This window comes from Colobus angolensis, unplaced genomic scaffold (assembly GCF_000951035.1).
Source record: "Colobus angolensis palliatus isolate OR3802 unplaced genomic scaffold, Cang.pa_1.0 Scaffold21, whole genome shotgun sequence".
NCBI classification, from domain to species: Eukaryota; Metazoa; Chordata; class Mammalia; order Primates; family Cercopithecidae; genus Colobus; species Colobus angolensis.
Genome location: NW_012115266.1, coordinates 444061 through 463190, shown reverse-complemented (window position 1 = coordinate 463190; position 19130 = coordinate 444061). Strand labels below are relative to the sequence as shown.

The window sequence follows — 19130 nt, the reverse complement described above, 5'->3', positions numbered from 1 at the left end:
CCGCCCCCTCCCCCAGACCAATTATGTCTCCGAAAATTATAGACCGAGGCCTTGAGGCGGCCGCCCCAGGCCCTGTCACCCCCTCCCGCTCCCCATCAATCCCCCTGCACAATGGGGCCGCCGCCAATGACTGATGTCCGTGAAAACAACTTGCGGGGAAGTCGAGCTGACAAACGCCCATTAAAGGCGGCGCATAATGAAGGGCACCGCGGAGGGCGGCGGCGGGAAGGCTCCGGGGCGAGGGCACGCGTGGGGAGCCCCGGGTTTGTGTCTGCGCCCGGCGCTTCCTGCAGGAGCAGCGGTGCTGTCCTCAGCCTTGCAAGGCGCGGGCGGGCCGGGACTGGAGATGCTATCTTCTGTCGCGCACCCCAACCGGGCACCCGGAGTGGTGGAGTTAGCGCTCGTCGGGCAGGCCTCGGAGGATCCCGTCCCTGTGGCGGTCCAGAGAGGGTCCTGAGAGGCGGGAGGAGGGACGCGAGAGCCAGAGAAATGGGCGCAGACAGAGAGAAAGAGACGCAGATAGAGAAAAACGGAGAAGGAAAGGACGGGAAAGACATGGAAAATGTGAATGACAGAGATTGGCCAAAGAGAGGAGGCAGGGGAGACAGAAAGAAGGCAGAGGGGCAGAGAACACCCGGAGAAAAGCACGGGGAGTCTGGCAGCCGCAGCGGGACAGTGATGAGAGGAGGAGCCCTGCAGAGGCTGGGGAGGGATGTGGGGTAGTCCTGGCCTGGAGGATCTGAAGCAGTGCAGATGCGGGCGTGGTCCCCTGGACTGTGTGGGGGTCAAGGTGTATCTCAGGGGGCCCTGTGAAGAGGGGTTTCAGAAAGTACCCAGAAAAGCCACCTCCCCACCCATTTCTCTTGCTTCCTGGTCCTCTGTCCCTCGGGGTCCCGGGGCCAGCAGGAAGCAGGGGCCAGCACAGGGGCTTTGCCTCTCTCAACCCCGCCCTGGAGTGCGACACCACTGTGGGGTCCAGGGGTCTAGGCCACAGCTTTGGCTTTAAGTTGACCAGGGGCTCTGGGGTGAATTGGGTGGGCTGACATTCCCCAGCCTGCCATCTGCATCAGGGTTTGGGGTCAGGCAAGTGTGCAGGGCACTGGGAGCTGTGTTAGTGAGCACACACCCCTGGGACATGTCCAATCCCCATGGCCCAATACACAGGGCAGCAGGTCCTCCGAGAGCCCACTCCAGCGTGCACAGGGTCCAGGTGGCCCTCCTGAAGGAGGGTGCCCCCAAGCCGTCGCCAAGCACCTCAGTCTTAGTCAGGACCTCCTAGCCACTGCTCCAGGGTCAGCTTGTGAGCGTTCTTGAACAGGCCAGAGGCCAGCCACCAAACTGCTGGAGCCTCAGCCTCCTGGTGATGGAGACTGTGTTACAGGGGTCAGAGGACGGTGCCGGGAAAGCCCCAAAGGACAGAAGCAAGAGGAGAGCTTGTCCAGTGCAGCACTATGCAGGCCTGGACTGGGGTATGTGGCCACCTGGGCTCCCTAAGAGGCAGGGAAGAGGCACAGGAAGGAGGTCCCTGCTCTAAATGCCTCAGCTCTGCTACCTCCTGACACCTGGCCAAGAAGAGAGGAGATGTACTGGGAGAGGGGGTGCACAAAAAATTCGGAGAGGGGTACGGTCAGGGGGACACAGTCGGACAGAGAGAGGAGAGAGGACACAGTAACGTTTTGAGAGAGAGCAAGAGCAGCCTGCCGGGGCCAGGGGACTTCTGATGCCCTTTCCTATTGAGGCCCGGGCTGCCTCCTTGGCAGGACCCCCTCTGGAAGACTGGGAGGAGCCAGAAAAATCTGACCAAGGCAATCTGGGTGTACACGCTCCTCCTGCTCCACGCCTGGGGCCCCCAGCACTTCCCAGGGAGACTCCCGGGCTCTGGTCTCCAGCCCTGCCCACCACCAGGTTGCCCTGTGCCCGAGGACCCAAGATGAGGGCAGGGGCTGCTGCCCTGAAGCAGGAGTCCAAGGGTGATCCCTCTAAAGGAGGGAAGCTCCAGGGATGGGCAAGAGGTTTCCAACTCTTAGGGAGCGCTGCACACACTAGCCACTCAGTGCATACTCCTAAAATGAATGAATGAATGGCTTGGTCACTTCCTTGCCATGAGGACTTGGCCGTGTAGTGTCGCTCCTGAGATACTGGTTTCTCATGTGTGTGATACCCCAAAGGTAGGGCCGGAAACTGAGTGGCATTACCCCTGCAAAGTCTCCGACCACCCATCAGCGCAGGGCACGCTCCAGTAGCAGGGGACCGCAGTTTATGACACAAACCCTGCTGCCTTTGAGAGTGAAAGGGGGTGCAATTCGCAGTTACACCAGGACAGCCGGTGCCCTGCCCAAAGTCCCTGCTGGTGGCCCTGGCTCACTGTCTGCTGTTCTGGTGAGCATGAGTTTTCTGAGGCAGCCAAGCTCTCTGGGCCGTGTTTTCCCTCTCCTCCAGTCTCTGGTGACGGCCTTCAGCCCGGTCCTTCCATCCGCGGTCCACCCTGCAGTCACGGGAAATTGTCTGGAGCCCAAAGCTGCCTTCTCCAGATGCCCCAGCCCCACTGACAAAGGTCATAGTGTTGGGGGAACCCTGGGGATGCCCACCCAGCCGCGTGGACCTCTAGTTCACTTCCCACAGCTTCCGGGCTGGGCCTCCAGGCCCTTGCTCACCCACCTAGTGAGTTCCTCCTCATCTAAACCTGCGGCTTTTTCAGCCCAGGAAGTCCCCAGAGCCCCACCCTGGGACTCTGGGACCCTCAGGCCCAGCCAAGGGAGGGTAACCTAATTCCTCCACATCTGCCCAGCAGGAGCAGGGGTCTGGGCCACAAAGTCTTGTGGGTGGGGTGGGGCAGAGGCACCCACATAATGGCAACCTCGCCCCTCTCCCTCCCAGTCGGAGCCAGGTTGGGGGTGCCCCATGCGCTAATAGCGACCCTGTTAATTGCTTCCAAATGGTCAATTGTAGCCGTTTGACTAATTGGTCTCTTCCAGAGCCCAGCCTGGACACCCCAGGCCCAGCTGCTCCTACCAGCAGCCCCCGAACCTCTGCACTGGGACCCTGTCCCTCAAAGCACTCCCAGCCCTATGTGGTACCCAAGTCCGCCCCTAGCCCCTTCCCCTGGAGAGAGAGCTGGGGTGGAGAGAGGGCAGAGGACAGGGTCCTGTGTTGTGGCCGCAGGGACTGGCCAGGGACTGTCAGATGTGATGCTGTCTCCCAGCCCCAAACTCACTCTAATTATGTTACCCGCCACCCCCCATCCCCTTACCCTATCCTTGTCCCCAAGAGCAATGGGAGAGAGACCCAGCCTGCCCGTGTCACCGGGAGACCGTGGGTCCCTGAAATCCTAGGAGCAGCCCTGATCAGCCCCATATTACAGACGAGAAAGGGAGGCTCAGAGAGGGGAAGTGACTTGCCCCGGGGTCACACAGCTGGGAGATGAGGTGAGAAGACTGGAATACCCCTTCTGGCTACGGGACCCAGGACCTGAGCAGTGGGGAGACGGAAACCGTTGCCCCTCTAAGTCCCCAAAGCAAAGCTGCGGCTTTGCTTCCTGCAATGTTAGAAGCCCTGGCAGGCAGGGGTGGGATGGAAGGCACATACATCTCCCCACATTGGGCCCTGCACAGCATTTTGAAGCTCATCCACGGTGTGGCGTGTACCAGAGCGTCCTCACCTTTTCTGCCCCTGTGGCATTCCATTGTGTGCACAGACCACATGCTGTTTATTTTTCATCCATGGATGGATGTTCAGGTTATTTCCTGGCTATCGGCTATTTTGAAGTCCCAAGCTGAGATGTAAAGGAGGGATCCTCTCTGGGTAGAGGAGAGGAGGGAGCAGAGGACACCCTGGCCCAGGGACAGACAACTCCAGCTGCTCTTTTTCTTCCCCACAACACCAAGGGCAGCCACCAGCCTCTGCATCCCCTGAACCTGTCAGTGCCTGGCATCGGACTCCAGGCAGAGCAACTGGCAGGGCTTGTAGATACCATCTTCTCCCTGTGTTCTCACAGGTTCATCCCTCTGTGTGTGCCTGTGCCCTCATCGCCTCTTATAAGGACCCCAGTTAGATTGGACTGGGGCCATTCCACAGACCTTGCTTTACTTTAATCACCTTTGAAAGACCCTAGCTGCAACTGCAGCCACATTCTGAGGTCCTGCTGCATACGGCTCCAACATACAAATCTTGGGGGACACCACTCCACCCAAAACAAGTGCAAATGATGAGGTATGCCCCCAGTCCTGTGGATGAGGTGGGGTGGAGGGAAAGGAAGCAATTCACACCCCCACCTCCTCCCACCATGAAGTCAACTGCAGTTGGGTGGGGCCAGGCTTGATGGGGAGCTGCGGTGGCAAACCCACTCCCATGCAATCACCCTGTGTCCCCGCCTTGTACCCCCCTACCTCTCTCCACCTTTGCCCAGGCCAGTTCCTCCACCCGGGGGCCCTTTCACCTTTTCCATCCAGAAGCTGCTGCCATTCCTGCAAGACCCGGTCCCTGGTGCCTGGAAGTGCCCACCCCCCAGGGCAGAGTCTCTTCCTCTGGCCTCCCTGGGCCTTGCTCCCTCCATGCCGCCCTGATCCCTAGGCCCGTTTCCCATCAGCAGCGGCTCAGGCAGGGCGGCTCGCTCTGGAGGGCAGGCAGGCTTTTCTTACCTCTCCCCAGTGCTGACCTGTGCAAGGTGTGGCTAGGATGCTTGGACAGTGGGCAGGAGGCAGGGATGGTGAGGTGGGGGTGGAGGGAGGAGTGCTGGGCTCCCCACCCCCAGTCTAGGATGTTCCTCCTCCACACCTGCATGTTCTGTGTTCTCCTTAAAACATCACGATGCTGCTTTGAGGCTCCTGTGTCTGCTAGAAAAAAGGGGCTCTGCTGCTGAGGCCTTCACTCAGCCGCCTACAGCTGGGGGAGGCTGGGGAGCACTAGAAATACAGTCACAAGAGCCGGCACTGATGGACCCGATGGGCTCAGGTATACAAGCTCTATCTTGGGGGTGGTGGCACGTGGGTCCAGGACCACCCAGATTCCATTTTCTGCTCTATTCATTATCCTGCATCAACATCCCTACAGCTGTCAGCCTGATGTCAATTCCAAGTCCCTGGATTTTTTTTGAGACAGGGTCTCACTCTGTCATCCAGGCTGGAGTGCAGTGGTGAGAGTTTGGCTCACTGCAACCTCTACCTCCCGGGCTCCAGTGATCCTCCTCCTTCAGCCTCTGCAGTAGCTGAGACTACAGGCATGTGCCACCACATCCAGCTGATTTTTGCATTTTTTGTAGAGATAGGAGTCTCACTATGTTGCCTGGCCTGGTCTCAAACTCCTGAGCTCAAGGGATCCTCCCATCTTGGCCTCCCAAAGCACTAGGACTACCAGCATGAGCCACTGTGTCCAAACCCTATTCTAAGTTTAAAGGACAAGCAGGATGTCTACCGTTTGCCTCAAGTCCCGGAGCAGCACGCCCCACTCCCAACACCAGGACTGAGCGTCCTCTGACCTGTTTCCCTGAGATAAGGAAGGGGCCGAAGAGCTGAGACAACTCCCGTGAAATTTCCAGGGAGGGAGTTTCTGGGGTCAAGCGCTGGCCTGGCCCTACCCGGCCTGTGTGAGCTCAGGGTCCTGCAGCCCGGTGACTGGCCATCAATGCCCAAGCTGCAGGGACTCTCGAGGAAGTCCGAAAGGCACCTCTGACTCTCTACAGGCTGTTCTCGGGTGACCAGGAGGAGCACATCGCAGAGGTGGCGGGCAGTGCCCGGGGACCAGCTTCCTGCCTCTGGCTCTCACTCAGACCTAGTGGCCTTGCCCGGCCCAGCCCCACCCTCTCGCCAAATCAAAGCCACGCCGTTCAGATGTGGTTTCCCAAGCCTCCCTTGGTTTCACGACTGCGAGGGACCTTCTGCAGCCACCTGGGCTGGTGCGGGGATGGGACCCTGTGGCCGGAAGCCCCAACCCTGCAAAGGCACTGAGTGTGCGACATTGGGGGCACGGCTGGCCACACACCTTCCTTAATGGGAAACACTGCTCACTTCCAGACTTCCAGAGGCTGGCACCAGGGACTCGACTGTCACTGAGTAAGCTGTACACAGCCCCTGTGGGCCCACCGTGGCAAGACCCCTGCTTGTACCCACCCGATGGCTGCCCTGGTCCCTGCCTCAGGAGGCTCCCTCGCTGGCAGCTGTGTGGGGGTGAGTCACCTGTGAGCATGCTGCATCCTTCTGTTCTTTGAGGCCGGGCTGCAGCCCCTCATCTCTGGGGTGAAGCCCATCTTCTTTGCTTGGATTTGGGCGTGGTCTGGACCCTGTCCATCTCTCCAGCTCCTCCTGGCCCACCCTTGGCCTTGAGCAGCTGCTGTGACTTGGACATTGCCTGTGAGCACCGGCACCTCCCCACTCTGGGGTCTCTGCACGGCCTGTTACTACCGTCTGCAGCTACTGCTCCCTCTCCTGTTCCAAACCTTTGGCTTGTTTAGATTTTTCATGTCCTTCCAGATGTAGCTGAGAGAGTCTCTCCTCGGGGTTGGGGGGTGGTCCTTAAATCCCCTTGCCCTGCCACTGCACTCCCGGGCTGGGCCAGGGTCCTCCTCCCGGCTCTCTCAGCCTCCTGCACTGCACAGTCACCTTCCTCATCAAGGGGTGTCTGTGCCACCCCCGGCCCTCGGCTGTGAGCTCTGGAGCAGGCAGGTGGGGTCTGCTTTCCTCCTGTCCCCTGCCCAGGGCTTGGCCCAGAGTCCCCCTGAGATGCTTCAGGAATGATTGCATGAAACCTCTGTGGCATCCCTGACCTGACAATGTCTGTCATTTGAGTGAAAACATGGAGAGAGAAAGGTCCTTACATAGATCCCAACAAAGAGGGAGAGGGCAGCCGGGGGTAAGCAGCCTCATCCCCTCTCACCTCCTGGTAGGGTGGCATGACCCACTTGGAGACCTTTCAGTAAGGAGGCTTTCTGCAAAATTTGATTTGGTGAAACTCCAGAAAAATAATAGACTAGAAAATCACCCACAAAAGAACTACTGCTTGGAAGCACAGAGCAAATTCCAGGCACTTCTCAAACTTGAACGAGTTCATCCAATAGATAAAACCATCAGGGCAACTAAAAAGACCAAGAATGGGCCTTGAGCCTATGTCTGCAGAGGTGGTGGGCGGGGACAGGGGGCATGCAAACCAGGGCCATCATCACAGGGAACACTGGGCTGTGACTGTGACAGTGTCCGTCGCAATGCCTTTTGCTCAAGGAACACCACACCTGACACTCTGACACTTTATCTGGCAGAGTCTATAAAGAAGTACACACAAGCAGCATCCTTCAGCAGGATTTCAGACCAGAAAGAACCCTCCTGTCGGAGACCGGTGGCCACACAAGCATGCACTAGGAAGCTTTAGGGACAGCAGACAGCCAGAGTCGTGCTCAGGGCGGCCAGGAAGGGAAACAACACATTAGCAACCAGAGTGCCCTCCCATGTATGACTTGCTGGGTTGGAATCCAGATTCTGCCACGTATGACCTGTGAGGACTTGGGCATAGTAACCTCTCTGGGCCTCGAGGTCCTCATCTGTAAAATGGGAATGTGCCACAGTGTTCTTAGAAGGCCGACACGAATCTATACAGGTGAAGAGCTGTGACAGTGTCCAGCGAGCTGGGCACACCAGATCAGTGTTTACCTCTACTGTTTGGTATTCACATATGTGATTTTTTTTTTTTTTTTTTTTTTTTTTTTTTTTTTTTGACTGAGTCTCCATCTGTTGCCCAGGCTGGAGTGCAGTGGTACGATCTCTGCTCACTGCAACCTCCACCTCCCGGATTAGAACAGTTCTCCTGCCTCAGTCTCCCAGGTAGCTGGGATTACAGGCATGCGCCACCACGCCCAGCTAATTTTTGTGTTTTTAGTAGAGGCTGGGTTTCTCCATGTTGGTCAGGCTGGTCTCGAACTCCTTACCTCAGGTGATCCACCCACCTTAGCCTCCCAAAGTTCTGGGATTATAGGCGTGAGCCACTGCACCCGGCCCACACATGTGATTTATAAACAGGGCCCTTCTTCAAGATAGGCAAGAAGCAGTAGGAATGACCACCTCTGGGAAGTAAGGATACAAAGAGGTGAGAGGGAGAACTTTTCTCTTTGAGCCTTTGGTACTAATTTTGCTATTGACTAGATTTTTACTGCAAGCAGGGATTCCTTTGGTGATGAACAAGCCAGTTGGTGTGTGGGGTGTTTACTGTAAGGCCCAGACATGACTACAGGGGACCAGGACTGTCCTTTGTATGTGGTCTCTCTCTCCTCTGGTGTCAACTCTGCCCAGGAACGGATGTGAAGGCTGAAGCTCAGGCAAGGACTCATAGTGTGGGGACCGTGCGGCTGGATTCACGTCCGGTGGAATTTGACACCACGGCCTGCTGTTTTGCCGTCATCAGCACAGACCTGTGAGCAGAAATGCTAGAACAATGTGGTGCCACCCTGGAGATTTATTTTATTTTTATTTATTTATTTGTTAAATTAAATCCAAATTGTTTTTAAGAGATGGGGTCTTGCAATGTTGCACAGGTTGATCTGGAACTTCTGGGCTCAAGCAGTCCTCCTGTCTTGGCCTCACAGCGTTGGGATGACAGACGTAAGCCACTGCACCCGGCCTGGAGATGTATTTTAAACTGACATCTTGGGAGAAATAAAAGCCTGCCTCTTCCCTGTGCGTCAGTAGTGTAAGTAGTGAACTGGGAAGGATTTCTCTGGGCCCCTCGCCCTGAGCTCCTAGACCTTCTCTCCCATGCCGTGTTACACAACAAAATCTGACCCTGAAAGATCAACTGGGTCCAGCTTGCGGTCTGATGGGCAGACAGGCTTAAGCAAAGCCCCCACTTGACTTCAACAGAGGAACTTGGGGCCCACATAGACATCGAGGCCTGCACAGTGTAGCTAATTGGCCCTAACATTTTTCTTTCTTGAATTTTAAATCCTTTTAGCAACAGATTATGCAACAAAGGCCGAACTCATTGGGGCCGTCATTAGGCTGGCGGAAAACGCTGGCTTGGCTGTTCCTGGGCGAGTCTTGTTACCGGGTAATATAGAAGTGCCGTGTGTCTCTCTTGGGGACATGCACACAAATGTAAAGAATGTCTGTGAGCCACAATGACATTTTCATTACCCGTGGCTCACAAAGGAGCCTTTCCTGGCAGTTCCAATCCGGAAGGTTCTTATCCTGCTCTCTGGCTTTCTTGATCCGGGTGAAAGGCAGGCACCACAATCCAAGCCAAACACCCCGACCTTTGACCCCCATGTGGTGCCTGCTGTCAGGGTGGGGGTTCTTCTGGGGTGCATGTCTGAGGCCTTGCTGGGGCTGCATGCTCTCCCAGAGTGCCCTGCCTTTGGCCAGGACAATTCACCTCAGTCCCTTTTGTCCCAACAGCTTTTGATCTTACCTGCCTGTCACCCAGGGAAAGAGCCTGCCCAGGCCCTGTCCCAGGCCTGCCTGCAGACTGACAGCCATGGCTCTCCCAGCCGCATTGCAGCAGCCTTAACCCTTTCCCTGCCTGCAGGCCCTGCACCTACCTGTCCCCAGGGTGCTGGGGCCACAGGCTTTGGCCAGACCAGAACAGAACTAGAAAATAATTCTTCTGAGGGTCCAAGGCCCTGTCCTCCCACCCCCACTGCGAGTGTGGGACTGACAAGGGAGTTTGGAGAGCGTGAGTCCCCTAGAATGGAGCTCCCAGGAAAAGGCGAAGAGAAAGCCCCAGGCCGCTGGGCCTGGACTTTGCCCCACGGCAAGGCCCCCACCGCTGGCTGGACAGGTGCTCTTGTGAAACTGACATTTTCTTAGCTGCACCTCTACCACTGCTGATGAGCTTTTCAACACACCCTTTCTCATATCGAGACAGAGCCGTGTTTTCATAACCTGGCACCACAGCAAAGAAAGACATGGGGTCCTTGCTGCTCAGTCCTGGTGCCCGGCCCAGTGCCTGGGGTGGATAGCCTGGCTGAGTTGCCCACCTCGCCCAGCGTGTGCTGGGCATGCAGGGACACTTCCTTAAGACAGAAACCTAGGAGCTTTCCGCCAGGCCAAGATGCAAATCTCTTTGTTTTTACAGCAGCTTTGTTGAAATGTGATTTACATACCATGAAATTCACCCCTTGAAGGCATGCAATTTAGAAGGTTTTATTCATAGAGTTGTATGACCATCACCACTATCAACTTCAGAATGTTTTCATCACCTCCAGAACCCCTCTACTCATTAGCAGTCACTCTCCTCTTCCCCCTAGTCCCTCCAACTCCTGGCATCCATGAATCTACTTTCTGCCTATATGAATTTGCCTGTTCTGTACTATTTATTTATTTATTTAGATCGAGTCTCACTCTGTCGCCCAGGCTGCAGTACAGTGGCACGACCGTGACTCACTGCAACCTCCGCCTCCCAGGTTCAAGTGATTCTCCTGCCTCAGCTCCCAAGTAGCTGGGATTACAGGTGCCCGTCATCATGCCCAACTAATTTTTTTGTATGTTTAGTAGAGATGGGGTTTCACCATGTTGGCCAGGCTGGTCTTGAACTCCTGGCCTCAGGTGATCTGCCCACCTTGGCCTTCCAAAGTGTTGGGATTACAGGCGTGAGCCACTGCAACCAGCCATGTTCTGGACATTTTATGTCTATTGACCATACAATTGAGAGTCTCTTGTGACCCGCCAAAACTGTTGTTGCATTAAAGACAAGGTACCCTCCCCTCTCTAGCACCCCCTACCTTGGCACCCAATGGCATCCTCATGTTGCAAGCTGCAGAGTGGCCGGGGCCCAGCCCTGACCCGGTGTGGACAGGGCAGTTGTTTTTGCCACTTCTTTTGAGCTAGAGTCTCAAAACCAGGGTCAGAGACCCGCAGGGGGCTCTCAAGAGCCTGCCCACTTCTGATCAGGCTGGCTGATTCCCTAGGGAAAGGACAGTCTTAGGGCATCAATGAGTCCTATATTCTGTGCCAGATCAGCGTTGGGCACTTAAAATGGCAGATGATCCTCCCCAGCACAAACCCCAGGTCACCCACTGAGACCTGGCAGTACCAGTATTTGGTCCCATCTCTGTCTTCTTCCAAGAGCCAGGCTCTGACCTCTGCAAGCCTGGAGGTTGTTTTTCCAGACGTAGAGCAGTCTCTTCCTCTCACCTCCCTGATCACATTCCCCAGAGCCTCCACTGCCCAAATATGGGGATCCAGGCAGCGATAGGACCAACCTCAGTTTCTACATCTGAAAAGTGGGTGCAGCAATAGCAGCGTGAGGCTCATACACATCGGGAGCACAGGCAGCCTGTGCTGAGGAGGTACCAGGCAGGACTTGCTTTTCCTCTCTCCTTCCCTGCCTCCCTACTCCTCTCCCTGATGGAACCCCTCAAACGCAGACTCAGCCAGGAGAGCCGGGCAACCTCATCACTCTGCCTCTCCCAGCCCCAGCCCCCAGCTCTCTTCTTTTGCTGAAGCTGAGACTCTACACAGTCTGCCTGTCCCCAGAGCAGAACCCACAGAGGGCCGAAGTCTGCTGGTCTCATGCCCTAGAAAACCACTGACATCTTGAGATAGTGTGGCACCTAGGGGGCTGATGCCATGGCCAGAGTCCGGCTTCACTGGACTGTGAGCCCTGGTGCAGGGTAGGGTCTGACCGTCTCTGTGGCTCCCCCAGAGTCGCGTATGGATTTGGGGAAGAAAGGCACAAGGGCGGGTGCCCCGGCTCTGTCCTGCAGAGAAACTCCGTGGACATGAGCCTTGAGGGTCAGTGTTGCCAGCTATGATGGGCCCAAGGGACAGATTGAAGAGCCGAGGAAAAGCCGAAGAGAAAGCCCCAGGCCGCCTGGGCCTGGACTTCACCCCACAGTAAGGCACCCGGCCACTGGCTGGGCACATGTGTCTGTGAAACTGTCATTTTCTCTGCTGCACCCCGACCACTGTTGATGAACTTCTAAATGCGGTCTCCCTCTTACTGAGACAAAGCCACATTTTTATAACTTGGCACCACAGCAAAGAGAGACACAGGGTCCTTGCTGCTCAATCCTGGTGCCTGGCCCAGCGCCCGGGTGTCCAGGACACAGTCTCAGAGCAGGAACCTACAGCCAAGAGGCAACAGGGCTCTAGACCCTGTGAGGTCTGCTGAGGGAGTTTGTGAGGCCAGCAAGGCCAGGGGGAAAGACAGGGGGCAAAGCAACCCCTGTCCCCCCGAGAACCTGCCCATCTTCCTCCTGGAGGCTTCCCAGCCACAAAATACAGATGGGAATTGTCTATTTCCCAAGGCCATTTTTTCTGTAATATAAGGGTAATCTATGTTCACTGTGGAAAGTACAAACTATTCAGGAAATACACCATGAAAAGTGCACATTCTCTGTTTATCCATTTATTCAGAAACTGTTTCTCTCTCTCTCTCTCTCTCTCTCTTTCTTTCTTTCTGACAGTCTGACTCTTGTCACCCAGGCTAAAGTGCAATGGTATGATCTGAATGCAGCCTCCACCTCCTGGGTTCAAGCAACTCTCCTGCCTCAGCCTCCTGAGTAGCTGGGATTACAGGCGCTCGCCACCACATCCAGCTAAATTTTGTATTTTTAGTAGAGACAGGGTTTCACTATGTTGGCCAGGCTGGTCTCGAACTCCCGACCTCAGGTGATCCGCCCGCCTCACATGGGCCCAGCCTCAGTGTCTGTTTCTGAAGCACCTACTATATGCCAGGGTCTGCCCTAGGAGCTTTGGAAACATCGACAACAAGAATAAACAGACAAAAGTCCCTGCCTCGTGGGGCTTCAGTTCCAGCGTGGAGAGATGGACAATAAATATTATAAATTAAGCCATTGTGTAGCAGGCTAGCAGGGCCTGACAATTTCCAGTGCGGATTCCTTCGGACCTCTCCCCATGCGTTGCCAGCACACACCTGCATCTAACACATAGGCTGCTCAGCCGTTTGCTCTGCCAGGAGCCGAACGTCGTGGACACTTTTGTGCGACAGTGCCCAGGCCACCGCTCTATCCCTTTCACAGCTAAAGCGGGACTCCACTGTCCTCCAGTTAATTCAGTGACTCCCGTGGGGGTTGCCGCATGGATTCTATTTAATATCGTAACGCAAACTAGGGCAGCACTGAATATTCTTGTCCTCTTATGTTTGTGCACTTGGGAAGTGCCAGAGAGGGCAGGAGGCAGATCCCACATGCACCGCAACATATTATCTTTCTCCCTTTTTCTTTCCCTCTCCCTGCCTTCTGTCTCCCCCTTTCCCTCTCTTCCTTTCCCCCAAACCCCCATGTACAGCAGCTGCGACTTCCTGGGATCCTTTTCTGCCTGGGACCATGAGTTGGGGGCTGTGTGAGCCCCGCGTCATTTTCCAGCCCTCCTAGATGAGCAGTGGGCTCTGGAGGAGCTGAGCAGCCTGAGAGAGGACGTCTAGCACTCAGAAGGAAGAGGAGGAGGAGGAGGAGAAGGAAGATGCCACCTCAAAATGCCCTTAAAAGGGCCAGACCCCCAGACTTGAAACTGGAACAGTCCATCTTTGTCCCGGGACGTGTAGCCCCATCTCTGGCGCCTGGAATGGGGAAAGAACAGGAAAGCCACAGAAGCCAGAACCCCGGGGACCCACCCTGGAGTCCCATGTATCCAGAGGTACCAGTCCATCTGGGAAGATGCCCCAGGAAGGGAGTTTCCTCACCACAAACCTCTTGCAAAAATGCCCTAAAAACGTCAGAACCTACTTTCCTTTCCAAAAGAGCTCGCTGAGAGCCACTGAGCATCTGTGTTTATAAACCTTCCACTGGAATGACTGTGCAGGGTGCCACCCCCTTAAGGTGGCCTCAGGAGAATGTGTTCAAGCCACTGGAGGTCCACTGTATGACCGAAGTCTGACAGACAGCACCACGGCTCTTACACACACCCGGGACCACTGATGCCCACCTAGGGCCACCAATTCCCGCATAGAGGCCACTGACTCCCACCTGGAGGCCACTGGTGCCCACTTGGGGACCACTGATGCCCACCTGGAGACCTCCCTTGCAGTAGGGCTCCCCCAGGCTGCTGTCTGGCAGGCTCCTTGGAAGGCACTTGGTGTGAGCACCAAGGGACTCTGCCTTCTTTGTGATAAGTAACCCAGGCTCCAGTGGCCTCCAAATGTCTGTCAGGATTCTCCAGGCAAGCCCGTGGTCTGCCCACTATGGAAATCGCCACATTAGGCCGTCTGTGAGACCAAAGTACAGTCTGATAACTCCTCCATTAACTTTTTTTTGGAGATGGAACTTCAGTCTTGTTGTCCAGGCTGGAGTACAGTGGCATGACCTCAGCTCACTGCAACCTCCACCTCCCAGGTTCAGGTGATTCTCCTGCCTCAGCCTCCCAAGTAGCTGAGATTACAGGCATGCACCACCAGGCCTGGCTAATTTTTGTATTTGTAGTAGAGACCGGGTTTCACTGTGTTGGCCAGGTTGGTCTTGAACTCCTAATCTCAGCCTCCCAAAGTGCAGCGTCCCAAAGAACGCCTGCCTCAGGCTCTCAAAGTGCTGGGATTACAGGCTTGAGTCACCACTCCCAGTCTCCTCCACTAACATGTGTTGTACATTCATTCATTCATTCACTCACTCATTCATTCAGCAATATTTTGTGTCCCCATTTCACGCCCAGCCATGAGCTAAGGTCATGAAGGTCATGGCACGTCCTTCTAGGCATTTTATAAATATTGACTCATTGAATCCTTATAACCCAGGGGTAAGGACTTTTAATAGCCCCATTCCAGAGATGAGAAAACGAAGGCACAGAGAGGTGGAGCAACTTGCCTGCAGTGCTCAGCAGTTGAGGGGCAGAGCCAGGATTGACAGCACGGAGCCATGTTCCTGACTACCAGGCTCTGCCACCTCTCTCTGAACTACTTATCACCCAGCTTTAAGGACAATTACGCAGACTGTGTGTTGGGTGGGAAAGAGGTCATGATAAGATAAGGGAAAAAAGTAGCAGTGGACATCGTATATATAAACAGGAGACAAAGTATACACATATTTTTATATAAAAAATGATGACATGCATATATCACCTGGGGCATGTCCTGGCAGGGAGCAGACACAAAGCATAAGACACCAGAGTGATTAGCGTGGAGGAATGGGGTGGGGAGTGACTGACCCCATTGTCTGACAACAAAAATAACTCATTTCCCCATGAATGGGTTTCCTTAAAGTGTCACTTCACAATTCCTTTCGGATTCTCCAGGCTTACTCAGGTGCTTGCCATGGGAGTGAAGGCAGCCCATTATCCAGGGACAGAGGGACAGCATTCCCGCCTGTCCTGGGCTTTGATGCTCAGAATGCATCACCTGAAAGAAAAACGGCATTTCCCTGGGCAGGCTGGAACGTCCGGAGGGTAATCAGACCCGGGTAAAGAAACGCCGTGGCCTCCATGTGACAAAGCGGGCGGGAGCTCAGCAGCTCAGGCCAGCTCCTGGTCGGCCCTGTTTAATTCTGCATGGGCATTTCCCAGAGCCTCAGAGGCTCCTGAAGCACCGAGGCTCCTGGGACCCGGGCCACGGGACAACTGACCTTCCACCAAAACAGGGACGACGCCACAGCCCGCTAAGTGAACGTGTATGAGAATGTTTCCTGATGGGCTGGCAGCTTCAGAACATGAAGGAGATTCAGGCAACAGTCTCTATCAATGGGAAATCAAACAGATATTCTAGCAGATCCAGACTACAAAAGATGCTACAGCCACCAGCACTATTTACAATGGGTTTGAAGAGTCTGGGGTCACTTCTGTCCCAGCTGCTCGTGCACCGTGCAGGAAGGGAGGTCTGAGGGTGGCCTCGCCCTCATGAATGAGCGTCCGCGCAGTCCTCGGCACGGTGACCACAGCGCAGAGCTTCACAAGGCCCCCCACCGGCCTCACCCTGACCTGTCCTGTGACCTCTCTGTGCCTCAGTTTCCCCATCACACTTACTTCATGGGTTTTGTGATGATAAAATATTTAGAACCACCCAAGTGTGTATTAAATATTCGAATAACTCAACGTAGACTGGAACTTCAAAGGGCAGAGAAGCTGAGCCACCAGCCCAGGTGATTAGTTGTAGCTCTACATCTGCTTGGGCCATTCATTGATTCAGTGTCCCAGCAAGAGTGAGCATCACTGGACCCCCAGTTACTGGGCTGCAGCAGGAGCTCCCTGACAGAGCTCACAGCAGCTAAAATCGTCCCAGCACACGTCTTGCCAGTCAGAAATTATCTGCGAACAATATATGGATTCATTGTTATTTTTCTACTCCAATTTATTTGAAAGCAAACTCTGAACCTTCATCGTCAGTAGACACCAGCATCACTTGCTCTAATTCAAATGTAACTGTAAAAATAAGTTTGACCAAACAGTATTTTCAAATGCCAACTAAATGACAGGCTGAGACATGGGCACCTGCTCTTGTTTGGGTAAGGGGCAAGCAGCCGGTGTTGAGGAGGGGTCACAGGTAGACCTGGGTTAGAAAACTTGAAAGAGACTGGGCACAGTGGCTCACACCTGTAATTCCAGCACTTTAGGAGGCCGAGGAGGGTAGATAAGCTGAGGTCAGGAGTTTGAGACCAGCCTGGCCAACATGGTGAACTCCCGTCTCTACTAAAAATACAAAAATTAGCTGGGCATGGTAGTGTGCGCCTGTAATCCCAGTCACTAGAGAGGCTGAGGCAGGAGAATCGCTCGAATCTGGGAGGCAGAGGTTGCAGTGAGCCGAGATCATGCCACTGTACTTCAGCCTGGGCGACAGAGCAAGATTCCATCTCAAAAAAAAAAAAAAAAAAAAACTTGAAAGAGAAGAGACTGGGGTGCCCTCGCTACACGATGCTACACCCACACCCCTTGGCTCCCCTGCACGCAGAGCAGTCCTTGGTCCCTGTGGGCCCCTGTGGCTGCAGGCCGGGGCCTCTCACTCCATTGGCTGGGGGACATCCTGTGAGGAACCTTGTTCTTTACAGTAGTGGGAGAGGGCCTCGTTGCACCAGCAGATGCCAGTTGGTTCAGGCCTCTGGTGCCGGGGGCATCTGCTTCTCTTGCACTTTGGATCATCTGGAGTGTGAGGGGACCTGGGCCACTCTTCCCTCCCTGACAGAGGACATCTGCTCCCTCAGCCAAGCTGCCTGCTGGCCCCCGGCCCAGTCAGCTTCGCCTTCTGGCAGCAATGTGCCAGGCCCTGGGCCTACGGGCTGGGATTGGGAGAGTAGAAAGCCAGACAAGCATCTGAGCTGTGGCCTGGGATCCCTGAGGGCATGAGCCTGGGCTGTACTGCTGCCCTGCTGCAAAGCAAAGAGTGAGGGGGCACCTGAGCTGGGCTGGGGCCTCCTGCAGCTGCTCCCACCTCCCTTCTCAGGAGTTTTCTCCTTCACCCCCTTACCCGGTTCCTTATTTATAGTAGACATCAGGGGCCCAGAGAGGTCAAGAGACTTGGAGAAGTCACACAGCAGGCAAGAAGACCCAATAGGCTCAACCCCTTACCTCCAGGCTGGGTTCTCTATATTCAACCATCACAGATACAGTGATCTCGACTGTAGTGAGATCACACTGGAACTCCCAACACCAGGTTCAGAGGTAGAGTTGGCCACAGAGGGCTGAACGACACGCTCAGTCTCATGGCCAGGAAGTGGGTGCAGGATTCTAACTCAGGCCCGCTCTCACACCTCTGTCCTCCACCTGTGGGCTCACCCCCATCCATCAGCCTTTTGCAGGCATCCACACCAGGGCATCACAGCCACCCACCCTAGGCTGCTCGGCAGGACGAGGATCCGCGGAGCCCACTGCTCCCCACCTCAGAGCACTCTGCATTCCAGCCGTCCCACCCCCATTTTTCTGGCTTTGAAAAAACGCTGTGGTCTTCAAAAAACCGTTTATCTTCAAAGCTGGGGGAAGAGAAAAGGCTCCAGAGGGGCCGAGCGTGTGTTATGAGCGGCTGGGAGGACATCACTTAAGGTCCTTAAATGACAACTAATTGGAACCTGGGCGGCCACTTTCAAGGGGCCAAGTGGAGCCGTATTGTGAGCTCGTCAGGCGGAGGAGGCCGACGCGGTCGCGGTTAGGGGAGGGCGGGTGGAGTGGCAGCCGGAGCCCCATCCCCTTCCCAGGCTGGGGCGGCCGAGTCTGGCCCCACAGCCCAGCTGAGTGGTGTTTACAACCCCAAGTCCTGCTTCCTGGCTTTGGTTTGAGAAACGGAGAGAACCCCTGGGTCCGGCCCACTGGGCTGGGCTCTCCGGCTGGCCCTGCTGGGATGGAGATTAGAATCCGATCAGTCTTGTCTTACTGTCCTGGGACTGCTGTCACTACGTCCCACAAAGTGAGGGGTCTAAAACACCAGAAATGCATCCACCCACTGTGCTGGGGGCCAGAAGTCTGAGACTCGGCTGCCAGCAGGGTCGCGCACTGGGCAGGCGCCTTCCAACAAATTTCCAAGGCGTTTCTTTTTATTTATTTATTTATTTTTTGAGATGGAGTCTCGCTCTGTCGTCTGGCTGGAGTGCAGTGGCGCCATCTCAGCTCACTGCAACCTCCGACTCCCTGGTTCATGCCATTCTCCTGCCTCAGCCTCCCTAGTAGCCGGGATTACAGGCACGTGCCACTGCACCCAGCTAACTTTTGTATTTTTTAGTACAGACGGGGTTTCATCATGTTGGCCAGGATGGTCTCAATTTCCTGACCTCGTGATCCGCCCACCTCGACCTCCCAAAATGCTGGGATTACAGGTGTGAGCCACCGCTCCCGGCCACGGGGTTTCTTGGCTCTAGGCCGCATCACTCCAACCTCTGTCTCTGTCCACCCGTGGCCTTTTCGCCTTGCATGACAGTGTCTCTCTTCTTCCTTCCCATGGGCACCGGTCATTGGAGCAGAGACCGCCCTCCCCCAGCATGCCCCCATCTTAATTCATTACATCCATCAAGCCCTTCTTTCCAAGTAAGGTCCCATTCCCAGGTACTGGGAGTTGGGACTGGGACATGGGTTTTGGGGGGACACGATTAGAACTGCACTCTCCTCTGGCTCCCACAGTGCCCATCTCCTCCCCCAAATTGTGGCAGTGATTCTTTCCCACACAACGGGCCTGCGGAGGAGGCTCGTGGGTCTTGTTTGCACTGTTTCCATTTTACAGATGGAGAAACCAAGGCACAGAGCTGCTGTCAGCCACTAACCCAGGCAGCTCGGCTATATGAGAAAGGACGG

The 19130-nt window shown here is 55.2% G+C and overlaps 1 protein-coding gene across 1 annotated transcript in view; it reads right to left on the bottom strand.

Annotated features, from left to right (window-relative positions):
• Window positions 1-19130, bottom strand: part of FGF3 (fibroblast growth factor 3) — a 52545-nt gene that overhangs the window by 8979 nt on the left and 24436 nt on the right. Inside the window, exon 3 of the mRNA XM_011942750.1 lies at window positions 368-453. Coding sequence (XP_011798140.1) covers window positions 368-453 — 86 coding nt within the window. The remainder of the gene's footprint in view (window positions 1-367; window positions 454-19130) is intronic.